Here is a 23,686-nt window from a genome sequence, read left to right as displayed (position 1 = left end):
AGTAAAGTCCATGTAGAGTATCCACTGCCCTACCCTCATTTATCATCTTTATCACTTTCTCCAAAAAAACTCAATCAAATTTGTTAGACAAGACCTCAACCCACACAAAGCCATGTTGACTATCCCTAATAAGTCCATTATTTTCCAAATGCAAGTAAATCCTGTCCCTAAGAATCTTCTCCAAAAACTTCCCTACCAGTCATGTAAGATTCACCGTCCTGTAGTTTTCTGGATTATCTCTGTTGTCCTTTTTTAAGGAACAACACTGGATACTCTCCAGTCATCTGGGACCTCACCTGTGGCTAAAGAGTTTACAGAAGATCTCTGATTGCCTGAGCAATTTCCTCCCTTGCTCCCCCCAGTACCCTGGGATACATCCTATCAATTCCTGCGGATTTATCTACTTTATTGTTTTTCAAGATACCAATACCACCATCTCCTTAATATCAACATAGCCTCCCTAATTCAACATTATTGATGTCTTCCTTCTTGGTGAATATAATTTCAAAACTCTTATTAAGGACCTCACCCACTACCTCTGGCTCTATGCATATATTCCCTTCTTTGTCTTTGACTGGACCTACCCTCTCTATAGCTACCCTCTTGCTTCTAATATAAATATAAAATGTCCTATTTGCCAAGGACATTTCATGGCCCCTTTTAGACTTCCTAAATATTTGTTCTTTCCTGCTTCCTTTATATTCCTCAAGAACCTTGTCTGATTTCAGTTTTGTAACCCTTACATCTGCATTTTTTGTTCTTTTTGACGAAACTTTCAATATCTCTTGTCATCCAAGGTTCCCGAATCTTGCCATCCTTATCTCTCATCCTCACAAGAACATGTTAGTCCTGAATTCTGATCAACTGACCTTTAAAAGATTTTCACATGTCAAATGTTAAATTGCCTTCAAACAGCTGTCCCTAATCCAGTTTCCTTAGTTCCTCTATTAGCCTGCCTTAAGTTTAGGGCTTTCATCTGAGGATAGTGTTACACTTGCATCATAGAATCCCTACAGTGTGGAAACAGGCCATTTAGCCCAACAAGTCCACACCAACCCTCCAAAGAGTAACCCACCCAGAGACATTCCCCTACCCTATTACTCTACATGTATCCCTGACTAATACACCTAACCTACACATCCCTGAACACAAGGGCAATTTAGCATAGAACATAGAACATTACAGCGCAGTACAGGACCTTCAGCCCTCAATGTTGCACCAACCTGTGAAACCAATCTGAAACCCATATAGAACATAGAACATTACAGCGCAGAACAGGCCCTTCAGCCTTCGATGTTGTGCAGACCAGTGGAACCAATCTGAAGGCTATCTATCCTACACTATTTCATTATCATCGATATGTTTATCCAATAACAATTTAAATGCCCTTAAAGTTGGCAAGTCTACAACTGTTGCAGGCAGTGCGTTCCACGCCCTTACTACTCTTTGAGTAAAGAACCTACCTTGGACGTCTGTCCTGTATCTGTTAACCCTCAATATAAAGCTATGTCCCCTCATGCTAGCCATCACCATCCAAGGAAAAAGGTTATCATATTCCATCCATATCAAATCCTCTGATCATCTTGTATGTGTCAATTAAGTCACCTCTTAACCTTCTTCTCTGTAATGAAAACAGCCTCAAGTCCCTCAGCCTTTCCTCATAAGATTTTCCCTCCATAGTAGACAATATCCTGGTAAATCTCCTCTGAACCCTTTCCAATGCTTACACATCCTTCCTATAATGCGGTGACTAGAACTATACACAATACTCCAAGTGCAGCAGCACCAGAGTTTTGTGCAGCTGCAACATGACCTCCTGGCTCCAAAACTCAATCCCTCTACCAATAAAGCCACACACACCATACGCCTTCTTAACAACAACCTGAACCTGCATATCCAGAGGAGCACCCAGAGGAAACCTACGCAGACACGGGGAGAATGTGCAACCTTCACACGGTTGCCCAAGGCTGGAATCAAACCCAGGCCCCTGGCACTGTGAGGCAGCATTGCTAACCACTGAGCCACTGTACTTGTCCATAATTACCTTAAAGCTTACAGAATTATGATCTCTACCAACTTAGGAAGTAGTTAACCATTCAAGTAAGTAAGGATGGAAAGACATAGTAAAAGAAGTAATGTACTCATGACAGTAGCTTGTGGAATTTCGTTGAAGTATTGTGATCCTGGAAACCATATCTGCAGCAATTACCCGAGGCTTGACCAATTCAGCTCAGAGTTGTCAAGCTGCAGTCCCTGAAAGTCATTAGGAAGGAGAAAGGCTACCTGGATATTTTGTTCCAAGAAGCTTTTGCACCATTTTGATTCAGTAGAATTTCATAGTGACTGAATAAATTAAACTTTCAAAAGCAACCTGTAAGATCAGTTTGTATGACACTTTTATGACTGCTTTCTCAAGCAACATATGGTGCGACCAATTAGTTATTTTTGGATCTAACATTGTGTAACAAGGCAGATTAATTTGGTGATTTATTGTCAAAAGTCATCCAGAAAGATAGTCATGAAAGTATATTTCAATTGCATGTTAAGTTTAAAAGCAAAATCCTAAATAGAAATCTTGAACTTAACTAAACAAACATGCAAGGTGTGCTATCTAATTGGATAACTAAACAGTGAGAAATATTTAAAGGAATGATTGAATTTGTTCAACAAATTACATTGCCCCTCAGAAAAAAAACTCAACAAGAAAGATTCATCTGTGACTTAAAAAGGAAATTGAGGAAAACATTAGATTAACAGTAAAGGTTTTATTTTGTAAAGAACTGTAGAGTTTTTAAAATGAGCAAAAGACAACCATCATGAAATGGAAAAAGAAAGACTGAAAACAAAAAAGAATATCAAAACAAATTGCTAAGCCATTTTCACAGGTGAAAATGAGATGAGTCGTTCAAATTGTTGTAATTCCTGATCACAAAAGCAACTTGTGCACGTTGAGCTAATTGAAAGAAACTACATATCAGGTGTGAACACTGTGATCATCCATATGTACTTGTAGGAAATGTTACAGTGACAAACTCAAATTCTATCACTTGCGTCTGTTTTCACACTGGAATATACTTCAGACCAATTTCCTAACTTACCTGATTTGTTGGGCTCTTTCTTCTGGTATTGATAATGGTGATAGACATTTGACTGCAGAATTATCCAGGCGAAAGTAGGTACTGCAGATGCTGGAGATTAGAGTCAAGATTAGAGTAGTGCTGGAAAAGCACAGTAGGTCAGGCAGCATCTAAGGAGCAGAAAATCAGCGTTTCGGGCAAGCGCTGAAGCATCAATTTTCCTGCTCCTCGGATGTTGCCTGACCTGCGGTGCTTTCCCAGCACTACTCTAATCTTGCAGAATTATCCATACTGACTTTATCAGCTTTATCAGTTTTATCCATTGAATGCAATAGAATTAAGGAAAAGGAAATTGTCTTATTAGAGTGGAGCCAGTGTACTTCTAATATTCTATTTTTAGATGTTATGTTAAAAAATGTAAAGGAAACTAAAGACAAATAATTTTTTATATGATGAATGTTAATTGATTTAGCTGGATGTTAAATCATTATGGCATTTCATAGTGTCTTTAAGGGTTACTTACCAAGGTCACTTTCTTTTGTTCCTAAATACCCGGTTCATTCAGTCTCTGTGAGGCTGAATTACTGTAATTTTCACTGTGTCTGATCTTTCACTGTCAGTGTTTAAAATTATAAGCAGAGCAGAAACAACAGAGATAATGTACAGAGAAAATTATGACACAGCTGGTTGAGGATCTTGACATATGTCCTAAAAATTAAATTTTCTTATTTAAACTAACTGCACAATTAATTCTTTACAAAATCAGCATGAAATTTAACAGTTAAGACTACTTCTGATACTAACTTGTGATGATACAGTGAGTTCTGTTGTTCTGAGGCAACAGATGTATAAGAGTATAATTAATGTTTAAATGTAAAATGTTTACAAAAGATGACATAACCAGAAATAACAAATTGTATTTATAGCACCGTGAGTTCTGTGAAGGATCACAAAATCTCCAGGAGCATTATCAAATTAAATTTAACATTGAATCACATGAACGATATTAAGATAGGTGATCCACAGATTGAGATTTTCAGTAGTGTTTCAAAGGAGAAAAAATAGAGATGCGAAATAGGGAGGGAATTCCAGAGCTTTTTGCTGAGGCCATGGGAAGTATGACTATTAACTGCAGGATGAAGAAAATCATGGATCCAGAGTAGCCCACATATAGAGGAATAAAATGATCCCAAAGGATTATGCAGCTAGACAAAGTCACTGAGCTAATGGCAGAATAGACATAAAGGAATATGTAAACAAGTATAACAATTTTAAAGCAAGGCATTAATGACTTGGAACATACACAGAGCAGTATCAGATTGATGAATAAACATGACGTGGTATGAGTTAGAATGTGGAGGGCCCAAATTGGGAGCCCAAGCAAAGGTCCCTTTGTTCCTCAGTATGTTCTAGGGACCTACCATTGAATACAAACTTAGAATATAGAACTGTACAACTTAGGAACAGACTCTTCTGCCCTCGGTGTTGTGCCAAACATGATGCCAAATTCAGCATGCCCTTGGACCATTGCTTATCTGAAAGTGCCTTAAATGCCTCTATCATATCTGCCTCTACCACCACTCCAGTAGCACGTCCCACACTCCTACCACTCTCTGTGTAAAAAACCTTTCCCCTCTCATTTACTTTGAACTTTCCCCTGAATACATGCCCTCTAGTATTAGACAATTCAACTCCAGGAAAAAGATTCTGATCTTTGCAGCTCCTAAATTTATAGACTTCTGTTAAGTCTCCTCTCAGTCTACTCTGCTTCAGAGAAAATAACTCAAGTTTCCCTAGCCTCTCGTTATAGCTCATACCCTCTAATCTAGGCAGCATCCTGGTATACTACTTCTGCACCCTCTCCAAAGTCTTTACATCCTTCCTGTAAAATGGCTACCAGAATTGAATGCATTACTCTAAGTGTGGCCTAACCAAAGTCTTAAAAAGCTGCAACATGACATCCTGACACTTGTACTCAATTCTCAGATCAATAAAGGCAAAGATGCCATATTTACCACCCTATCCACTTGTGGGGTCACTTTCAGGGAGCTATGCACTTGAATCCCAAGATCCCTCTGTACATCAATGCTGTTCAGGGTTCTGCCATTAACTGTATACTTTTCCTTAACATTTGATCTCTCAAAGTGCAGCACCTCACACTTACACGGATTAAACTCAATCTGCAGTTTCTCTGCCATATTTGCAATTGATTTATATCCTGCTGTATCGTTTGACAACTTTCTACACAATCCACAACTTCACCAATCTTTGTATCATCTGGAAACTTACTATCCACACATTTATATTTTCATTCAAGTCATTTATATATATTACAAACAGCAGAGGCCCCACTACAGATTCCTGCAAAACTAGTTACAGACCTCCAGTCAGAAAAGTGCCTTTGGACCACTATCCTCTGCCTTCTGTGGGCAAGCCAATTCTGAATCCCTGCGGCCAAGTCACAGTGGATCCCATGCATCTTTATCCTCTGGATGAGCCTACCATGAGGGACTGTGTCAGAAGCCTTACTAAACTCCATGTGGACAACATCTACTGCTCTACCCTCATCGATCACCTTCGTTACTCCTCAAAAAATGTAATCAATTTAGGAAGATATGACCTGCTCCGCATAAAGTCATGCTGACTGTCCCTAATTAGGCCATACTTTTCTAAATGCACATAAATCCTATCACCAAGAATTTTTTTCATCTAGCTTCCCAACCACCAATGTAAGACTCACCAGTATACAGTTTCCTCAATTATCCCTATTTCCCTTCTTGAACAGGAACAACATAAGATAATCAGTAGTCCTCCAGGACCACTCCAGTGACTAGTGAGGATACAAAAATCTTGGTCAATGCGTGAACAATCTCGTCTCTTCCCTTTCTCCATAACCAGGTGCAAATACTATCGTGTCTTGGGGACTTAATCACCTTGATGCTTTTCAAGTGACCTAACACCACTTCTTTCTTGATCTCAAAATGCTACAGCATGTTAGCATATTCCACACAAATCTCACTATTCTGCATATCCTTCATTTGGGTGAATACCGATGCAAATTACTCATTTAGGATCTCTCCCACATCCTCTGCTTCCAAGCTCAACTTCCCTCTGTTATCTTTGAGTGATCAGCCTTCTCCCTAAGTATCCTCTTGTTTTGATGTATGTATAGAATGTCTTGGGATCCTCTTTAACCCTACTTTCCAAGTTCATTTCATGGCCCCTTCTTGCTCTCCTACTTCCCTATTTTAGTTCTTACCTGCTTTTTTTATATTCCTCACAGGCCCTGTCCGATTTTAGCTTTCTAAACCTTACATATACATTGTGTAGATTCTTCCCTATTGGACCTCCCTTGCACTTAACAGTTTTTAAATCCATATGCAATTGCTCTGCCTAAATTGCCAGCTGATCAATATCAGACTGTAGCCTGAGACCATCCTCCTCACTATAAATAATGCTACCAATTTTCATGTCATGTGTAAAATGATTAATGATACTTTCTTCATTCATATTCAACATGCACATAACAACAAACTTCATCAGAGGCTTACTGATGATGTTACCTAGCATGGTGACGAAACATCTGAGAACAAATCTACCAGCTCAGCGAGCAAATTTACAATCTGATCCACAACCTGAGCTACAAATCTTCTCCAAAATTGCAAACAGCAAGGGTTCCCAAAGGCCCTGTATTGAGCTATGTTCTATGTCTCAGCACCAATCTCTGCAGTAAACTACTGATCATAGGCTTCCAATCACAAAACATCATTCCACCATCACTCTTTGCTTCCTGTTTGGGTAAGAAGGTAAGGATGGCAGTTTCCTTCCCGAAAGAGCATTAGTGAATCATTTTTTTCCAACAATTAACAATGGATTAACAGTCATTATTTGACACTTAATTGCAGATTTTTTATCAAATTCAAACTCTACAATCTATCATGGTGGGATTTGAACTTGGGTCCCCAGGACATTATCTAGGTCTCCGGATTAATAGTCAAGGGCATTTACTCCCAGATGTCAGGTGCAGTACATTACAAAAAGGGAGAGAAGTATAGGGGTGGCAAAGAGGGAGCACAACATATGTTTGGTTGGTAGGATCAAGGAAAACTTCAAGGATTTTTAGAAGTATATTGAGAGTAAGAGGATTACAGGGGGAAAAAATGGGACCTATTAGAAACCAAAGGGGGAATGTGTGAATGTGGGCAAAGTCTCAGCTGTTTTCACAGAGGAGAAAGCTACTGAAGCTAGGGGTTTCAGATGGGATGGTGAAGTTTTAGAACATGAGGTATCAGATGTTTTCTCAGTCATAAATGTGCAAGTCCCCAGTGCTAGATGAGATATGTTCCAGATTGCTATGGGAAACAAGGGAAGAAGTTTCTGCGGCCCTCATGGAAATATTTTATACTTTACTGGTCTGTAATTACCTGGCTTATCCTTACTGTCCTTCTTAAACAAAGGATCTACAATAACTATAGTGAAGTCATTCAGTACTTCACTTGTGCCAGTTATTCTGACATCAGTGGTAGGGAAATTATTGGAAAAGTACTGAGGGATAGGACTGGAAAGGCAAGAATTGATTAGGGATAGTCACCTAGGGATGGATTAGTTAAAGGAAGATCCTGTCTGACAAATTTGTATTTTTTAAAAAGGTGATTCATTATATTGATGAGGGTAGGGCAGTTGATAAAATTTTCATACACTTCAGTAAGGCTTTTGAAAAGGTCCTACTTGAAAGGCTGGCCCAAAATATAAGAGCCACTGGGATTTAAAGGAGTTAGCAAACTGGATCCAAGTTAGGGATGGACAACAAATGCAGGCCTAACCAGCAATATCCATGACCCACAAGCAAATAAAAAAAACTTCCTTTTTCTTTATCAACTCTCAAAATCCTTTGATATCCATGGTTCCTGGACCTGCTGCACTTGCTCTTCACTCTTCAAAGAATATACTGACCCTGAATTCTCATAATCTTACTTTTAAAAAAATTTCCACTTTCCAAATGTAGACTTATCTGCAAGTACCTGCTCCCAGTCTATGTTTGACAGGCTCTGTCTAACGATATTGAAAATGGTCTTCCGCCTAATTTCGACACTTAACTTCTGCACTATCCTTATCACTTCCCATAATGACTTTGAAACTTAGAGTAATGGTCACTATCCCCAGAATGCTTGCCCACTGAAAGTACAGTTCCCTGGCGTGTTTCATTCCCTAGGATTAAGTCATTTCTAGTAGAACTATCTACATGCTGGCACAAAAAGCTCTCTGGACGTACTTAAAAAATTTCACCCAATCTAATTCTTTCAGACCAATGCAATCCCAGTTCACGTTAGCACAATTGAAATCTCTTCCAATTATAATCCTATTTCTCTCTCACTTGTCTATGATTTGTCAACAGGCCTGTTCCTCTAACTCCCTCTGACTGTTGTGAGACCTGCAATATAACCTCAGGAAAGTAATCATGTTTTATTTTATTTCTAAGCTCAATGCAGATGGCCTCATTTGAAGACCCTTCTGGAACACCTTCCCTCATTACTGCAGTGATGGTTTCTTTCATCAATAATGCAATGCCTAAACCTATCTAACATCCTCCATATTGTGTCTGAAGCTTCTATACTCTGAAGTGTTGAGCTGCCAGTTCTGTCATTCCTTCAACCATGTTGAAGTGATTGCAGCAGTATCATATTTCCACATGCTGATAAGTTCGTCTGTCTTACCAGTCAAGCTCCTCGCATTAAAATAGATACAGTTACATGCTGTTATTCATTTTGGGGCTTAATGTTGAGCTTTTTTTATCTTTGAAAGTTTCATAATCAAACACAATCCACCCTCACCAAACATTCTTCAGCACGTTCCTCCTGTGGGGGTTACTGCAAAGTGCTGTGAAGTTGGAATCCTAGCTACATATTTTCTAACCTCCAAAGCAAAGGTGATCAGAGGTAACAACTGTAATGTTTTCCCACTCAGGCCCATGTAGCACAGCTGATCTTGGTAAGAGAACCTAATTTTTTTTCTCTGGTATACATGATTCAGCTATTGAGTAGAAAAATAAACTTGTAAATAAATTATTTATTCTGCTGAAGTGTAGCTTAAATATTTTCTTTTTAGATATCCCTGTATACAATAATGAACATTTTCTTCCCAGTAAGTTGTGTTGCTCTTCATTCATTCAGGTTATATGGGCATCTCTGTTGGAGAGCATTGGTTGCTTATCTATAATTGCCCTTGAGAAGGTGGTGATGAACTGGTGTTTCAGTCCTGGGAAAGTAGGAGCACCCACATTACTGTTAGGAAGGGAGTTCCAGGATGTTGACCCAATGACAGTAAAGGAATAGTCTTTTATTTCCAAGTCAGAATGGATTGAAGGAGAACTTGTGTGTTATGGTGTTCCCATGTATCTGCTGCTCTTGTCCTTATAGGTCGTAGAAGTCATGGGTCTGTTAGAAGCCTTAGTGAATTACTGCAGTGCCTCTTTTGATAGTGCATATTGCTGCACCGTGCATCAGTGGTGAAAGAGCTGAATGTTAAAGGTAATGGGTGAACTGCCAATCAAGTAGTTTGCCTTGTTTGAATGGTGTCAAGCTTCTTGAATTTTGTTGGAGCTACAACCATCCAGGCAAGTGAGGACTATTCCAATAGACTCTTGACTTGAGACTTGTAGGTGGTGGACAGACTTTGGGGAGATTAGAGATGAGGTATTAGCCACAGAATTCTGAGGCTCTGACCTGCTTTTGTAGTCACGGTATTTGTATGGCTGAACAGCTCAATTACTGATCATTGGTAATCCTCAGGATATTAAGTGGGAGATTGAGAGGTGGAAATTTGATTGACCATCAAGAGTCAATAGTTACATTCTCTCTTATTGGAGATAGACTTTGCCTTACATTTGTCAGCACGAGTGTTAATTGTAGCCTTTCAGCTCAAGCCTAGATGTTGTCCAGGTCTTAGAGAAAGTAGGGACTGCAGATGCTGGAGATCAGAGTCAAAAAGTGTAGTACTGGAAAAGCATAGCCAGTCAGGTAGCATCCAAGGAGCAGGAGAGTCAACATTTCAAACGTCAGCAGTTCATCATGAATGTGGGAGGAGGGCCCAAGGTGTTTAAGAGATAAATGGGATTGGGTTGGAGCTAGGGGGAAGGTAGCTAGGAATGCGATAGGTAGATGAAGGTGGAGCGTGATGGTGGTAGGTCAGAGTGGAGGGTGGAAGGGATTTGAAGTGATCGGCCACAGGGCGGTGGGGTTGTTTAGTGCCTGTGTCCTGGAGATGTTCTCTGAAACGTTCCACAAGTTGGTGTCCACCAACTACTTGGCCTTCCACCAATGCACTCATTCAATTAACTAAACTGATCCTCACCTTCGACCATTTCTCCTTTGGATCCTCCTACTTCCTATAGACCAAATGGGTAGCCGCGGGTAGCCACGGGCACCCGCATGGGCCCCAGCTATGCCTGCCTTTTTGTCAGGTACATGGAATAGTCCATCTTCTGCGGTTACACTGGCACCATTCCCCACCTTTTCCTCCACTACATCAATGACTGTATCGGCACCACCTCGTGCTCCCGTGAGGAGGTTGAACAGTTCAAGAGCTTCACAAACACTTTCCACCTTAACCTCAAGTTCACCTGGACCATCTCAGACATCTCCCTCCTCTTCCTCTATCTCCATTTCCGGCAACTGACTCAAAACAGACGTTACTTCAAACCCACCGACTCGCACAACTACCTGGACTTTTAACCCCCCCAACACCCCCATAAAAAATGCTATCCCTTACTTCCAATTCCTCCACCTCCGTTGCATCTGCTCCAGGCTGATCAATTCTACTCCAAAACATCTCAGATGGCTGCCTACTCTAAGGACCACAATTTCCCCTCCCACATGGTCAAAAATGCCCTTCAGCCCATCTCCTCCACTTCCCGTACCTCCACCTTTGAACCTTCCTCCGGTCCTCACGTACAACGCCACCAACCTCCAGATGCAATGCATCATCCTCCACCATTTTTGCCAACTACAGTTACCAGAAATATATTTCCGTCCCCACCCCTTTCAGCATTCCACAGAAACCTCAATGACTTCCTCATGAGATCCATGCCCCCCACCAACCCACTTTCCACTCCTAACACCTTCCCTTGCCACCACAAGTAATGTAAAAGCTGCACCCACACCTCCCCCCCTCACCTCCATCCAAGGCCCCAAAGATCCTTCCACTTCAAGCAGAGATTTTCCTGCGCTTCCAACCACCTCTTCTGTTGTATCTGTTGCTCTCGATATGGTCTCTTTTACACTGGGGAGACAGAATGCCAACTTGCAGAATGTTTCAAAGAACATCTCTGGGACACACACACTAAACAACCCATCACCCTGTGGCTGATCACGTCAACTCCCCCTTCCACTCCACCAAGGACATGCAAATCCTGGGCCTCCTCAACCACCAAATTCTAGCCATCAGTCAACTGGTGGAAGAATAACTCATCTTCCACCTTGGGACCCTCTAACCACACAGAATCAATGTTAATTTCACGAGTTTCCTCATCTCCCTGCCCTCTAACCTTATCCCAGATCCAACCATCCAACTTGGCACCAACCTCTTGAACTGTCCTACTTGATAGAACATAGAAACATAGAACATAGAAAAATACAGCGCAGTACAGGCCTTTCGGCCCTCGATGTTGCGCCGACCGAAGCCTACCTAACCTACAGTAGCCCAATAACCTCCATATGCTTGTCCAATGCCCGCTTAAATGACCATAGAGGGAGAGTCCACCACTGCTACTGGCAGGGCATTCCATGAACTCACAACCCGCTGAGTAAAAAATCTACCCCTAACATCTGTCCTATACCTACCACCCCTTAATTTAAAGCTGTGTCCCCTAGTAACAGCTGACTCCATACGCAGAAAAAGGTTCTCACTGTCAACCCTATCTAAACCCCTAATCATCTTGTACACCTCTATCAAATCTCCCCTAAACCTTCTTTTCTCCAATGAGAAAAGTCCCAAGTGCCTCAGCCTTTCCTCATACGATCTTCCTACCATGCCAGGCAACATCCTGGTAAACCTCCTCTGCACTCGTTCCAATGCCTCCACATCCTTCCTGTAGTATGGCAACCAAAACTGCACACAATACTCCAGATGAGGCCGCACCAGAGTCTTATACAACTGCAACATGACCTCAGGACTCCGAAACTCAATTCCTCTACCAATAAAGCCCAGTACACCATATGCCTTCTTCACAGCACTATTTACCTGGGTGGCAACTTTCAAAGATCTGTGTACATGGACACCAAGATCCCTCTGCTCATCCACACTACCAAGTAGTCTACCATTAGCCCAGTAATCCATCATCTTGTTACTCCTACCAAAGTGAATGACTTCATACTTAGCTACATTGAATTCCATTTGCCACCTTACTGCCCAGCTCTGCAACTTATCTATATCGCGCTGTAACCTGCCACATCCTTCTTCGCTGTCCACAACTCCACCGACTTTCGTGTCATCCGCAAACTTGCTCACCCAGCCTTCAAGCCCCTCCTCCAGGTCATTTATAAAAATGACAAACAGAGAAGAAGCTTATGCTCAAAACGTCGACTCTTCTGATCCTTGGATACTGCCCGACTAGCTGTACTTTTCCAGCACCGCACTTTTTGACTATTGTCCAGATCTGGCTGCATTTGGGCCTGCACTGCTTCAATATCTGAAAGTCATGAACATTGTGTAGTCATCACCAAACATATCTCTTATGATTGAGGACAGGTCATGGATGAAGAAGAAGGTGTAGATGGTTGGGCATGGGCCACTACATTGAGGAGCTTCTGCATTGATCTCCATGGACTGAGATAATAAAGTTGTGTTCTTTAAAAAAAAGCTGTTTACCCATATCAAGGTACAAAATGCAAAACGTAGGCTTCATTGATTGCCAGGCCTTTTGCAGTACCAACAGAAATCAACATTGAAAATACTTTGGGAATACAAAGAATGACAAATCAGAACAGTTAAAAGTTAGCATTTATTTGTCTACTACAGTTTCAGGGTTAATATAGGCAGGGTTAGAATCAAAATGAATGCTCTTTTGATTATTTTCTGTACCTTTTTGATAATTTTATGATAAACTCGAAACACTCATATAAAATCAACTGCTGCATGTCTGCAAAGTTTCAAATGAATTTATTAGTGACTTCAATTAAGGCTAGAATTCCTGAAGTTTAAAGCAGTCTATAATACAGATACAAGAGATTGCTTTATGCTTATTCTGCAGTGCCTTGTAGCTGAGTTGATTCGGCCTTGCATTTCCCTGAGCCTCTAGCTGAAACCTATACTTTTGTATCTTCCTCTCTCCTTTTCCCCTGTCTTTGTGTCGATGTTACATATATGTATCAACGGCTTACAGTGTATTTCCATATAAACTGCAAAGCAAACAGATGGGAACTTCTGGAAAGAATATGACGAAAAGCACCAGTGTGATCGGCGATATGTACAGCATGGAGAAAAATGATGGCAGCCAGTCTGACACTGCTGTGGGCACTGTTGTCACGGGTGGAAAGAAGCGACGACCCAGCATTGGCGCCAAAATGGTCGCTATCGTAGGTCTCTCAAGACGTAGCCGTAGCACTTCACAGCTAAGCCAAACAGGTAAGTGCACCTTTTCTTTTGAAGATTTACATCACCATCGGACAAGAACATTATAAGTTGCACATTTGTAATTTTGAAAACTAATCACTGAATTCTGGATCAGCTGAAAACTGGTTAAACTAACGAATTGACTCAATTTGCAATGTTGTACTACTGTGTTGTTTTGTAAGTAGCAATACATTTGAATAGGAATGATATTTTGGAACTGCACCTCAAAACTGGGTGTGAACTTTGGAACTTGTTCAGTGAGGGAATTAGTGCACTGTGGGAAAAGGTGCTACTCTTGTTTTTTACAAAAACTATGTGGGCCGAGAGGGAGATAGTAATGAGCAGTGGGACGTGAGAGCTGAGTGTGGAAGGATTAATTAAATAGGCAGATACATATTGGTGAGTTTTAATTCTTTTTCCTCCCTAAATGGGGATAGTGGAACTGGGCAATGTAAGTATTATATTTAAATTTGAGAATGACAAGTTGAATGATAGCTGTAAACTTAATGAGCTAAATAAAATGCAATAAAGATGTCCCAACAGGTGATGTGTTGCAGTTGGAGCATGTGGGTATAGGTGTCAAAGTCATCAATATCTGCAGGAAGTGTTTGCAATTCAAGGAAATTCAGCTCAGAGTTGATGAGCCAGAATCCTGGATCTGGGAAAGTGTGAGGTTATGCACTTCAATGGGAAGAATACAGGCGTAGACTATTTTCTAAATTGGGAAAAGCTTCGAAAATCTTAAGCACAAAGGAACTTGGGGGTTCTGGTTCAGGATTCTCTTAAGATTAACATGTGGGTTCAGTTGGGAAGACAAATGCAATGTTCACACTCGTTTCAAGATTTTTAGAATATAAGAACAGAGATGTACTGCTGATGCGGAATAAGGCTCTGATCAAACTGGATTTGTGAGCAGTTTGGTATCTAAGGCAGGATGTGTGGAATTGGAAGGGCCCCAGCGGAAGTTTATAAGAATGATCCTGGGAATGAAGGTTTTGCCATATAAGGAGCAGTTGATGACCACAGGATGTATTTGATGGAGTCTTGAAGGATGAAGGGAAAATGTATAGAAATGTATAGAATACTGAGAGGCGTGGATAGACTGGTTGTGGAGAAGATGTTTCCATTAGTAGGAGAGATTAGGATCAGAGGGCACAGCCTCAGGATGGAGGGATGATCCTTCAGAACTGAGGTGAGGAGGATTTTCATCAGCCAGTAGATGGTTTATCTGTGGAACGCATTGCCACAGAGGGCTGTGGAGGCCAAGTCATTGTCTGTATTTAAGACAGAAGTAGATAGGTTCTCGATTGGTAAGGAGATTAAGGATTGTGGGGAGAAGACAGCAGAATGGGGTTGAGAAACATATCAGCCATAGTCTTGTGGCAGAGAAAACGTGATGGGCTGAATGGCCTCATTCTGCTCCTATAATTTACAGTCTTATTGTCTGTGTTTTGGATGTTGTGATACATCAGAGATGGGAAAAGTGACTTGGTTGCTTTGTTCCAGGAGGCAGTTGCAGCATTTAGGTGAGATACTTTGAATTTGACAAACAGTGACAGGGAATATGACTGGAAATGAGGTAAGTATGTCAATGCAGAGGTATCACTGGGGGAATTGAGCTGTTTCAATTGTCCAACTAATTTGGCTTTCTTGCAATTTGGGTGGAAGGGATTGGGGATTGCAGTGTGGATAAGTGAACTGACAATGCTGCAGATTCAAGTGGGGGGAGTTAATAAGATTGGTGTGGTTTGCGGCAGTGTATAGTAAGGGGAATAGACATCGTTTTCTGCAACCAAAAGCAAATTTTCCTACATCCATGCTAACATTAGAATATCTGCACAATGTTGGAGTGGAATTTACTGTGGGAGAAGGAGGATCCAGTTATGGTTGTCCTTGTGGGTGCCAAAAACATAACTAAGTCTCAGAAAGATGTTCTGCCCCAGGACTGTGAGCAGCTCGTTGCTAAGTTAATAAAGAAAGCCACAAAGATAACAATGAGTTACTGTCTGAGTCATCAGTAGAATGTCATTGGTGAATTAAGACTTGAAAGTTAAGTGAATAACTCATGCAGGTGTGGGAGACATGGGGTTCGATTCATGGCACATTGGCAAATTGGAGGAAAGTGGAAACTGTACCATTGGGTTTAGTTTTATGGTGAGTTAAGAAGGCTTTATACTAAATAGTTTGGGGGGGGTGGGGGGATGCAGAGGTGGCGTCACTAAGTCTAAGTGTGATACACAACCTAAGAGCTCATATTACAGGATTAATTTATCAGCATGGATGTTAGATTAGTTAGCAGATTAGTTAAAAGATTAAGAAGCAGTGAGTCAACATAAGTGAGTTATTTTCAGTTTGAAAAGCTATATCTGATGAAATGCCACAGTTTTGGAGATCAACTACTTATCATCTATATCAATGGCTTGAATGGAGGAACTGAGAGTATGTGCTCAATTAGCCAGTAAGTAACCAGGAGCAGGAATAAGCCATTTAGCTCTTTGCGCTATTCAAATGATCATGGCTGATATTCTATCTCAGCACCATGTTCCTGCTTTCTCTCCATATCTTTTCATGGCTTTAGTATCTAAAATTTTATCAATCAATTTCTTGAATATACTTAGAACATAACATCAAGAGGACATGAATAGGAATACATCGGGGTTTAGGTTGGTTAAGTTAGAAGGGAAAAAAAGGCAGGTGTCATGTAATGTCAGAAAATTTGAACTTGTCCACTTTGGCAGGAAGAACAAAATACAGGAGAGATATTGAAGAATTCCAAGATACAGAAGGATCTGGTTGTCAGGTATATGAATCACAAAATGGCAATATGTATGTGCTGAGAGTGGTTAGGAAGATAAATATCAGGCTGGTCTTTATTGCAAGGGGAAGTATTAAAATGGACAAATGTGCTACATCTGCTCAGTGCCTCAGTGAGACCCCAGTACTGAATACTGTGGCATATTTCCGCATCTTACTATAGAAAGGAAAACAACTCATTAAAAGCTTTCAGAGAAAGTTCATTCAACTGACTTTTGGGATGAAGAGGTTCTCTTATGAGGAAGGTTGAGTGGATTGGGTCTACAACCATTGAAGTTTAGAAGAATAAGAGGTGATTTTATTGAAACAAGCAAGGATCTTGAGGGAAAAACTGAAAAAAGTGCAGACGCTGGGAATCTGAAACAAGAACAGAAATTGCTGGAAGATCTCAGCAGGTCTGGCAGCATCTGTGGATAAAAATCAGAGTTAACATTTTGGATTCAGTGATAATTTTGGAATAATCTTGAGGAACATCACAGTTTCGATGTTGCAAGTATGTTTCTCTTTTTGGGGGTGTCTAGAACTAGAGGATATGGTTTGCAAATTGTGTGTCTGATTTATTACATAGATTAGGAATTCTGTTTTTTCAATCAGAGTTCAAAGAATTCTCTTCACCAGAGAGCAGTGGAGGCAGAATCACTGAATGTATTCAAGGGTAATTAGATAGAGTTTTGATTGACAAGGGAGTCAACAGTCACGGGGAAAATGGCAGTGAGACCGCAATTACATCAACCATCATCTTAATGAATAGTGAAGTAGTTGTGAGGGGCTGAATAGCTAACCTGAAACCTAATCCTATTTTTTCTGCTTGCAAGTATTCTTGTGTTGCACAAATCAGATAATCTAATTTAAAGAACATTTGAGAAAGATAGATAATCAAATTAAATTGAATTTTCTTCCTTAGTGAATTAGAAATTTATAAACAAGTATAGTCTATTTTAAAGAAACAATGGACCTTTAGAGGAGGAGGGAAAGGAGCAAAACCGATTCTTATTGTCTTACTGTTTCCCTTGGGTGTAATAGGGGTGGAGTGGATGAATGATTGATTATGATTGATTATGAGTGATAACAGCAAAGTAGCTGTAAGTTAAAGAGGTTGTACTGTCCAGTGGGGACAATATGAGGCTAATACTTGAAATGAAGCAATTAACTATTACACGAGTGATATGTGGATCTACAAGTGGTCCATAATAGTGAAGAAGTCACTGGTGTTTTTCAGATCATGACACAGGATCTTTAAATAAAGGAGGAGCTGAGGGTGGACATTTGCCCTACAACTCCTTCTATAACTTGAGCATGTAGTCATCAGTGGCCTCTTTCCTTGCCATGACATCTAGTTGAAAGCTAAGATTTGGGAAAAGCAGAATTGCAGCGATAAAAGCAGAACAATAAACAAAACTAATACGAAAACTGCCCGGAAAGGTAAGAAAGTGACCGCATTCTCAGAGTTAACATTTGGAATTCCACAGGAAATTAAGTACTAACTTGAAAGCTGACTGAGAGATCAATGCCTGTGTTCTCATTGGCACTGAGGGTTTTCTGATTGCTTTTGATGAAAATTTTTAAGATTAATAAGTTGAAAAGCATGTTGGATATATATAATTTCTACTGATTATTACAAAAACAAAGATTAAAGCATTGAAACTTCTGACTGTTGGAGTGGTGCGACATCACCAGATATGTCAATTAAGTCCATTTGTGTTTTATTTTAAATGAAGAAGTGAAGTCAAGCATGTTGATCAGGGCTCATAAATCAAAAGAGGAAGTGTTATGACAGCCAAAAATGAATAATTCAAAGTAACTTGAATTGAGAGTTGGCACTGTTACTGTGCAAACTGGCATTTGATGCCGAGATGCAAGATTTGAATTTGTAGAATACCTTAACATCTTTCTTAGCAACATTCTGAATGCAGATAATAAATGACTCCACGGCCACTGCAGTCATGTAAGAAAAACAGGTAACCTTTTTTACTTACTAAGAACTCACAAATCCAAATGAGAATAATTAATTTGTTTTTAGTGATCTCCGTTAAAAGATTAATCTTAGTCCATAATAGTGAAGAATTCACTGATGTTTTTCAGATCATGACACAAGATCATTAATGGCTTTACAAGGAAATAAACAAATCCTCTGTCTTCCATGGCCTCTCATTGAACACCAGTGCTGCCTTTCCAGAGTGTAGCCTAGCTAATGCCCTGCATGTAACAGCTGCAAATGCTGAGGTAGACCTTGCCTGAGGGACTTGGGCTTGATATCCTATGTAGAAATTTACTCTGGGATTATTCCACTGTTAATCATTGGCTAATGATGTGAATTAACAAGTAAATAATGTTGGAAACTTTATATGGAAGGCTTAATTAATTTTTAAAAGCTTAATGCTGAACAATTAACCACATGCCCATCCCTCAGACTTTGCATGCGCCTGTCTTGCTTTGTACCATCATCAGCTTCTTTGATTTGGGAACAACATAATGAAAATAAATCCCTTATTAAGTTAACTGTAGGCTAATTGTTCAGCAATGGGTCAGCCATTATTAAGGGAGCAGGACAATCGATATTTCGGGCAAGAATCCTTCATCAGGAATGAGACCGGATTCCTGATGAAGGACTCTTGCCCAAAACATCAATTTTCCTGCTTCTCAGATGCTGCCTGACCTGCTGTGCTTTTACAGCACCACACTCTTGAGTCTGATCTCCACCATCTGCAGTCCTCACTTTCTCCCAGACATTATTTAGGTTTACCCACTTCAGCTCTGAACTTATTAAATAAACATATGCTACCCTTTGAATTGTAATTACCCACTGTAATTATTAGTTTCTCAACCCTCTTGGTATGTTTGTGTAGATAGCTCTTTGGAGGCATTGGCTTGTTTTACACCAGCAAATCTGTCCAGGATCTTTTCAAAAATCCATTAATCTACTGAGCTTATTTCTATTAACAGTAGTTACTATTATTACAATGTTTCCATTTATTTTCACTTAACTTTCAGTTTTGAAATTGAACTTTATTTTCTAAAATAATGGAATCTGATAGTTCAAGCTGCACTGGGAGTTCTTGATTCTGGTGTTTCTTTCACTTTCTTCAACGTAACTGGCTAATTTAAAGTACATTTAAACTAACAGATTTGGGAATGAGAGATGCTGGTTTATGTTCAAGAATAAACAATGTACTTTATAGACATGAAACAGCCCTTTGTTTTACATAAAAGCAAGAAATATCTATTTCTATAAATAATAACATTTTAACAAATTGATAAAGACGTGCTTTTGGAACATGCGGTTTCAACAAATGCATTTTTAAAGGAGGACACCGTGCCATTTTTATTCAAGGTACATTTTATGCAATAAAAATGTATAGTTTCTTTCAATGTAGGTATCACTGATGGGGTCAACATTTGCTTCCCATATCTAATTGCCCTTGAGCTGAGTAGCTTGCCTGGCATTGGGCAGTTAAGAATCAAGCAACTCCAAATTTCATATGTCATTTGTAAGGGCATATTTTCACAGATGACAAAATAAATGGTATCCTGCTTTCTTGGTGGAACAATAGTAACATTAACGGTTTAATTTAAAAATATACAGATGTTATCAAGATATTCCTTAGAATTTAGTGTCCACAGTTTTCTTGTTGGCTGTTATAATTTTGGATGCTTTATTGATTTATGTTATCACAACCAGGTTCCTAGTACTGAGACTGGCTCTACTGTAATGAGGAGTATGTCAGGTTCTAAGTGATCGATTGTGTTATGGGACTGTCTAGTCAGAGGCATAGACAGAGATTTCTGTGGCTAACAACGAGGCATCAGAATGGTGTGTTGCCTCCCTGGTGACAGAGTCAAGGATGTCTCAGACAGGGTGCGGAATATTATCAAAGGAGAGAGTGACCCACAGAAGGTTGTACACGGTGCCAACGACATAAGGTTCTGAGGAGACAATATAGGAAATTAGGAAGGAGGTAATAAACACGTCTTTGAAGGTAGTAATATATGGATTACTCACATGCTGGTGAGAGTAGGAATTGGAGGATAGAGCAGATGAATGTGTGGATGAGGAGCTGGTGCAGGGTAGAAGGATACACGTTATTCGATCATTGGAATCTTCTCTGGAGTAAAAGTGACCTGGATAAGAAGGACAGATTGCACCTGAACGAGAAGGGGACTAATATACTGGCAGGGGGGACTTGCTGAAGCTACTTCCAAGAATTTAAACTACTTTGGCAAAAGCTTTCAAAAGGTGATTGGGAGTAGATATTCACAGGTTAAGGGATGGCTGGAAATTGAGAAGCCTTCAAAAATGAGATGAGAGTCCAGAGACAGTACATTCCTGTTAGTATGAAGGGTAAGGCTGATAGGTATAGGGAATGCTCATGACTAGAAAAAAATTAAGGCTTTTGTCAAGAAAAAGAAGAAACCTATGTCGGGTATAGACAGCAAGAATCAAGTGAATCCCTAGGAAAGTGTAAGGGCAATAGGAGTACACACAAGAGGGAAATCAGGAGGGCAAAAAGGGGACATGAGATAGCTTTGGTAAATAGGATGAAGCAGAATCCAAAGACATACTAGAAGTACATTAAGGACAAAAGAGTAACGAGGGAGAGAATAAGGCTGCTTAAAGATCAGCAAAGCTGCCGATTTGTGAAACTGCAGGAGATGGGTGAGATACTAACTGAGTATTCAACGTCAGTGTTTACTGTGGAGAAGGTATGGAAGCTCGAGAACTTAGGAAAGTAAATAGTAAGATCTTGATATTACTTATTACATAGGAGAAGGTCATGGATGTCTTAAAATGCATAAAGGTAGATAAATCCCCAGAAGCTGATCTGATGTGCCCCAGAACTTTGTGGGAAGCTAGGGAAGTGATTGCTGGGTCTATTGCTGAGATATTTAGAGAATATGCTGAGATATTCATCAATAGCCACAGGTGAGGTGTCAGAAGCCTGGAGGTTGGCCAACGTGGTATCATTATTTGTAAAAGATGTAAGGAAAAGCCAGGGAATTATGAAATTGTGAGCTTGATGTCAGTGGTGGGTTAACTGTTGGAGGATTCTGGGGAGTTCATATATTTGGAAATGCAAGGTCTGATTAGGAATTGTCAACATGGTTTTGTGTGTGGGAAAGCGTGTCTCAGTAATTTGATTCCTCATGGCCTGTGAGGAATATAAAGAAAGCAGAAAGAACTCAAGCCATGAATTAGGAGAACAAGAAGGGACCATGAAATTACCTTAGCAAGTACAGTTAAAGAGAATCTAAAGGAATTCTATACATACATGAAAAACAAGAGGATAAGCAGGAAGAAGATAGGACCACTCAAGGAAATGGAGGGAACTTGTGCTTGGAGGCAGAGGATGTGGGTGAGATGTTAAATGAGTAAATTGCATCAGTATTCACCCAGGTGAAGGATATCATCATAGAATCATAAAATCTCTACAGTGTGGAAACAGGTCATTTGGCCCAACAAGTTCGCACCGACCCTCCAAAAGGTAACCAAGCCAGATCCATTCCCCTACCCTATTACTGTACGTTTACCCCTAACTAATGCACCTAACCTGACCACTTTGGACAATTTGGCATGGTCAATTCAGCTAATCTGCACATCTTTGGATTGTGGGAGGAAACCAGACCACCCAAAGGAAACCCACCCAGAGGATGCCGGTTCATAGTTCCTTGAAAATGGAATCATAGATTGACAGGATAGTGAAGGGGGCATTTGGTACACTTACTTTTATAGGTGAGTGCATTGAGCATAAGCGTTGGGAGATCATGTTGCAGCTGTACAAGTTATTGGTTAGCTGATTTTCAGAAAACTGCCTTCAATTCTGGTTTCCCTATTGTAAGAAAGATATTGTGCAACTTAGAAGGGTTAAGAAAAGATATATAGGAATGTTGCCAGTATTGGAGGACTTGAGCTAAGGGAGAGGCTGTATAGGCCTGAGCTATTTTTCCTGGAGCATTGGAGGTTGAGAGGTAACCTTAGAGAGATTTATAATATCATGAAGGGCATGGATAGGGTGAATAGACAAGGTATTTTTTCCAGAGTAGAGGAGCCTAAAACTAGAGGGCATAGCTTTAAGTTGAGAGAGAAAAAATTTAAAAGAGACCAAAGAGGCAACTTATTCACATGGAGGATGGTGCATGTATGGAATGAGCTGCAAGAGGAGGTGGTGGAGTCTGGGAAAGCGTGTCTCAGTAATTTGATTCCTCATGGCCTGTGAGGAATATAAAGAAAGCAGAAAGAACTCAAGCCATGAATTAGGAGAACAAGAAGTGACCATGAAATTACCTTAGCAAGTAGGGTTAAAGAGAATCTGAAGGAATTCTACACATACATGAAAAACAAGAGTATACAATATTTAAAAGGCATCTGGATAAGTATATGAATAAGAAGGCTATAGAAGGAGATAGGCCAAAGACTAGCAAATGGGACTAGATTAAGTTAGGACATCTGGTTGGCAAGGATGAGTTGGACGGAAGGGTCTTTTCCGTGTTGTATACATCTTTGACACTATGACTCAAAAGACATAATGCATGCTTATTTTAGATTCGTTTCTGAAACAAAGTAGGTCAGCATTTTTGAAGATAAAATGTAAATTGCTACTTGAGTTGCTGATTAAAGTGGTTTCAATTTCATAATTGCACAGTGAGATTTCAACCTAAATTACTTATCATCTATTCTGCATGATGGTGTGCAATGCTCCACCTGAGCTTTCACCAGAAACTATCAATTCCAAAATACATTTTAACTCATTCCTTTCTGAGGGCCTATTTTTCCTAACATCTTCCTCCTCTTCCTTCGTATGTAAATTTAATCTGTACTACTTGGATCACCAGACCAATTTATCCAAATCTTTTAAACATTGACAATGCATTGCTTGGTTTCCAATCCAGTAGGAGCTCTTCAGTATTCAGTCACTTTCTCGTTAGGGTTCTCAGTATTTTACAAATCTTTTTCTGAGTCCCTCTTGGTAACCTTGGATAAATATTATCTGCTTCTGTGAATTTACATGTTTTTCTTAACCTTCATAGGCCAATCTAGAACTTACCTTACTGATAACATAGTTCATACATCTATTTGGTTTCTCTCTTTCAATTGAGGCTATTTCATTTTACTGTATTAGTAAATACTTTTAACACGATCAGCCATTATGTTAACATTATCAGCAAGAAAAAGATATGTTTCAGAAAACGTT

At 40.0% G+C, this 23,686-nt stretch overlaps 1 protein-coding gene across 9 annotated transcripts in view; it reads left to right on the top strand.

The window, feature by feature from the left end:
- rims2a (regulating synaptic membrane exocytosis 2a) overlaps window positions 1–23,686 on the top strand; it is a 1,169,411-nt gene that overhangs the window by 979,093 nt on the left and 166,632 nt on the right. For 5 of the 9 annotated variants that reach the window (XM_072570612.1, XM_072570611.1, XM_072570619.1 and 2 more), the window contains one exon: window positions 13,456–13,697. In XM_072570612.1, the coding sequence (XP_072426713.1) occupies window positions 13,456–13,697 (242 nt within the window). The remainder of the gene's footprint in view (window positions 1–13,455; window positions 13,698–23,686) is intronic. The other 4 variants (XM_072570609.1, XM_072570610.1, XM_072570614.1 and 1 more) reach the window with 1 other exon arrangement.

The sequence above is a fragment of the Chiloscyllium punctatum genome, chromosome 5, assembly GCF_047496795.1.
Source record: "Chiloscyllium punctatum isolate Juve2018m chromosome 5, sChiPun1.3, whole genome shotgun sequence".
Classification (NCBI taxonomy): domain Eukaryota; kingdom Metazoa; phylum Chordata; class Chondrichthyes; order Orectolobiformes; family Hemiscylliidae; genus Chiloscyllium; species Chiloscyllium punctatum.
The sequence above is the reverse complement of the archived record's forward strand: the minus strand, read 5'-3'. Positions and strand labels throughout refer to the sequence as shown.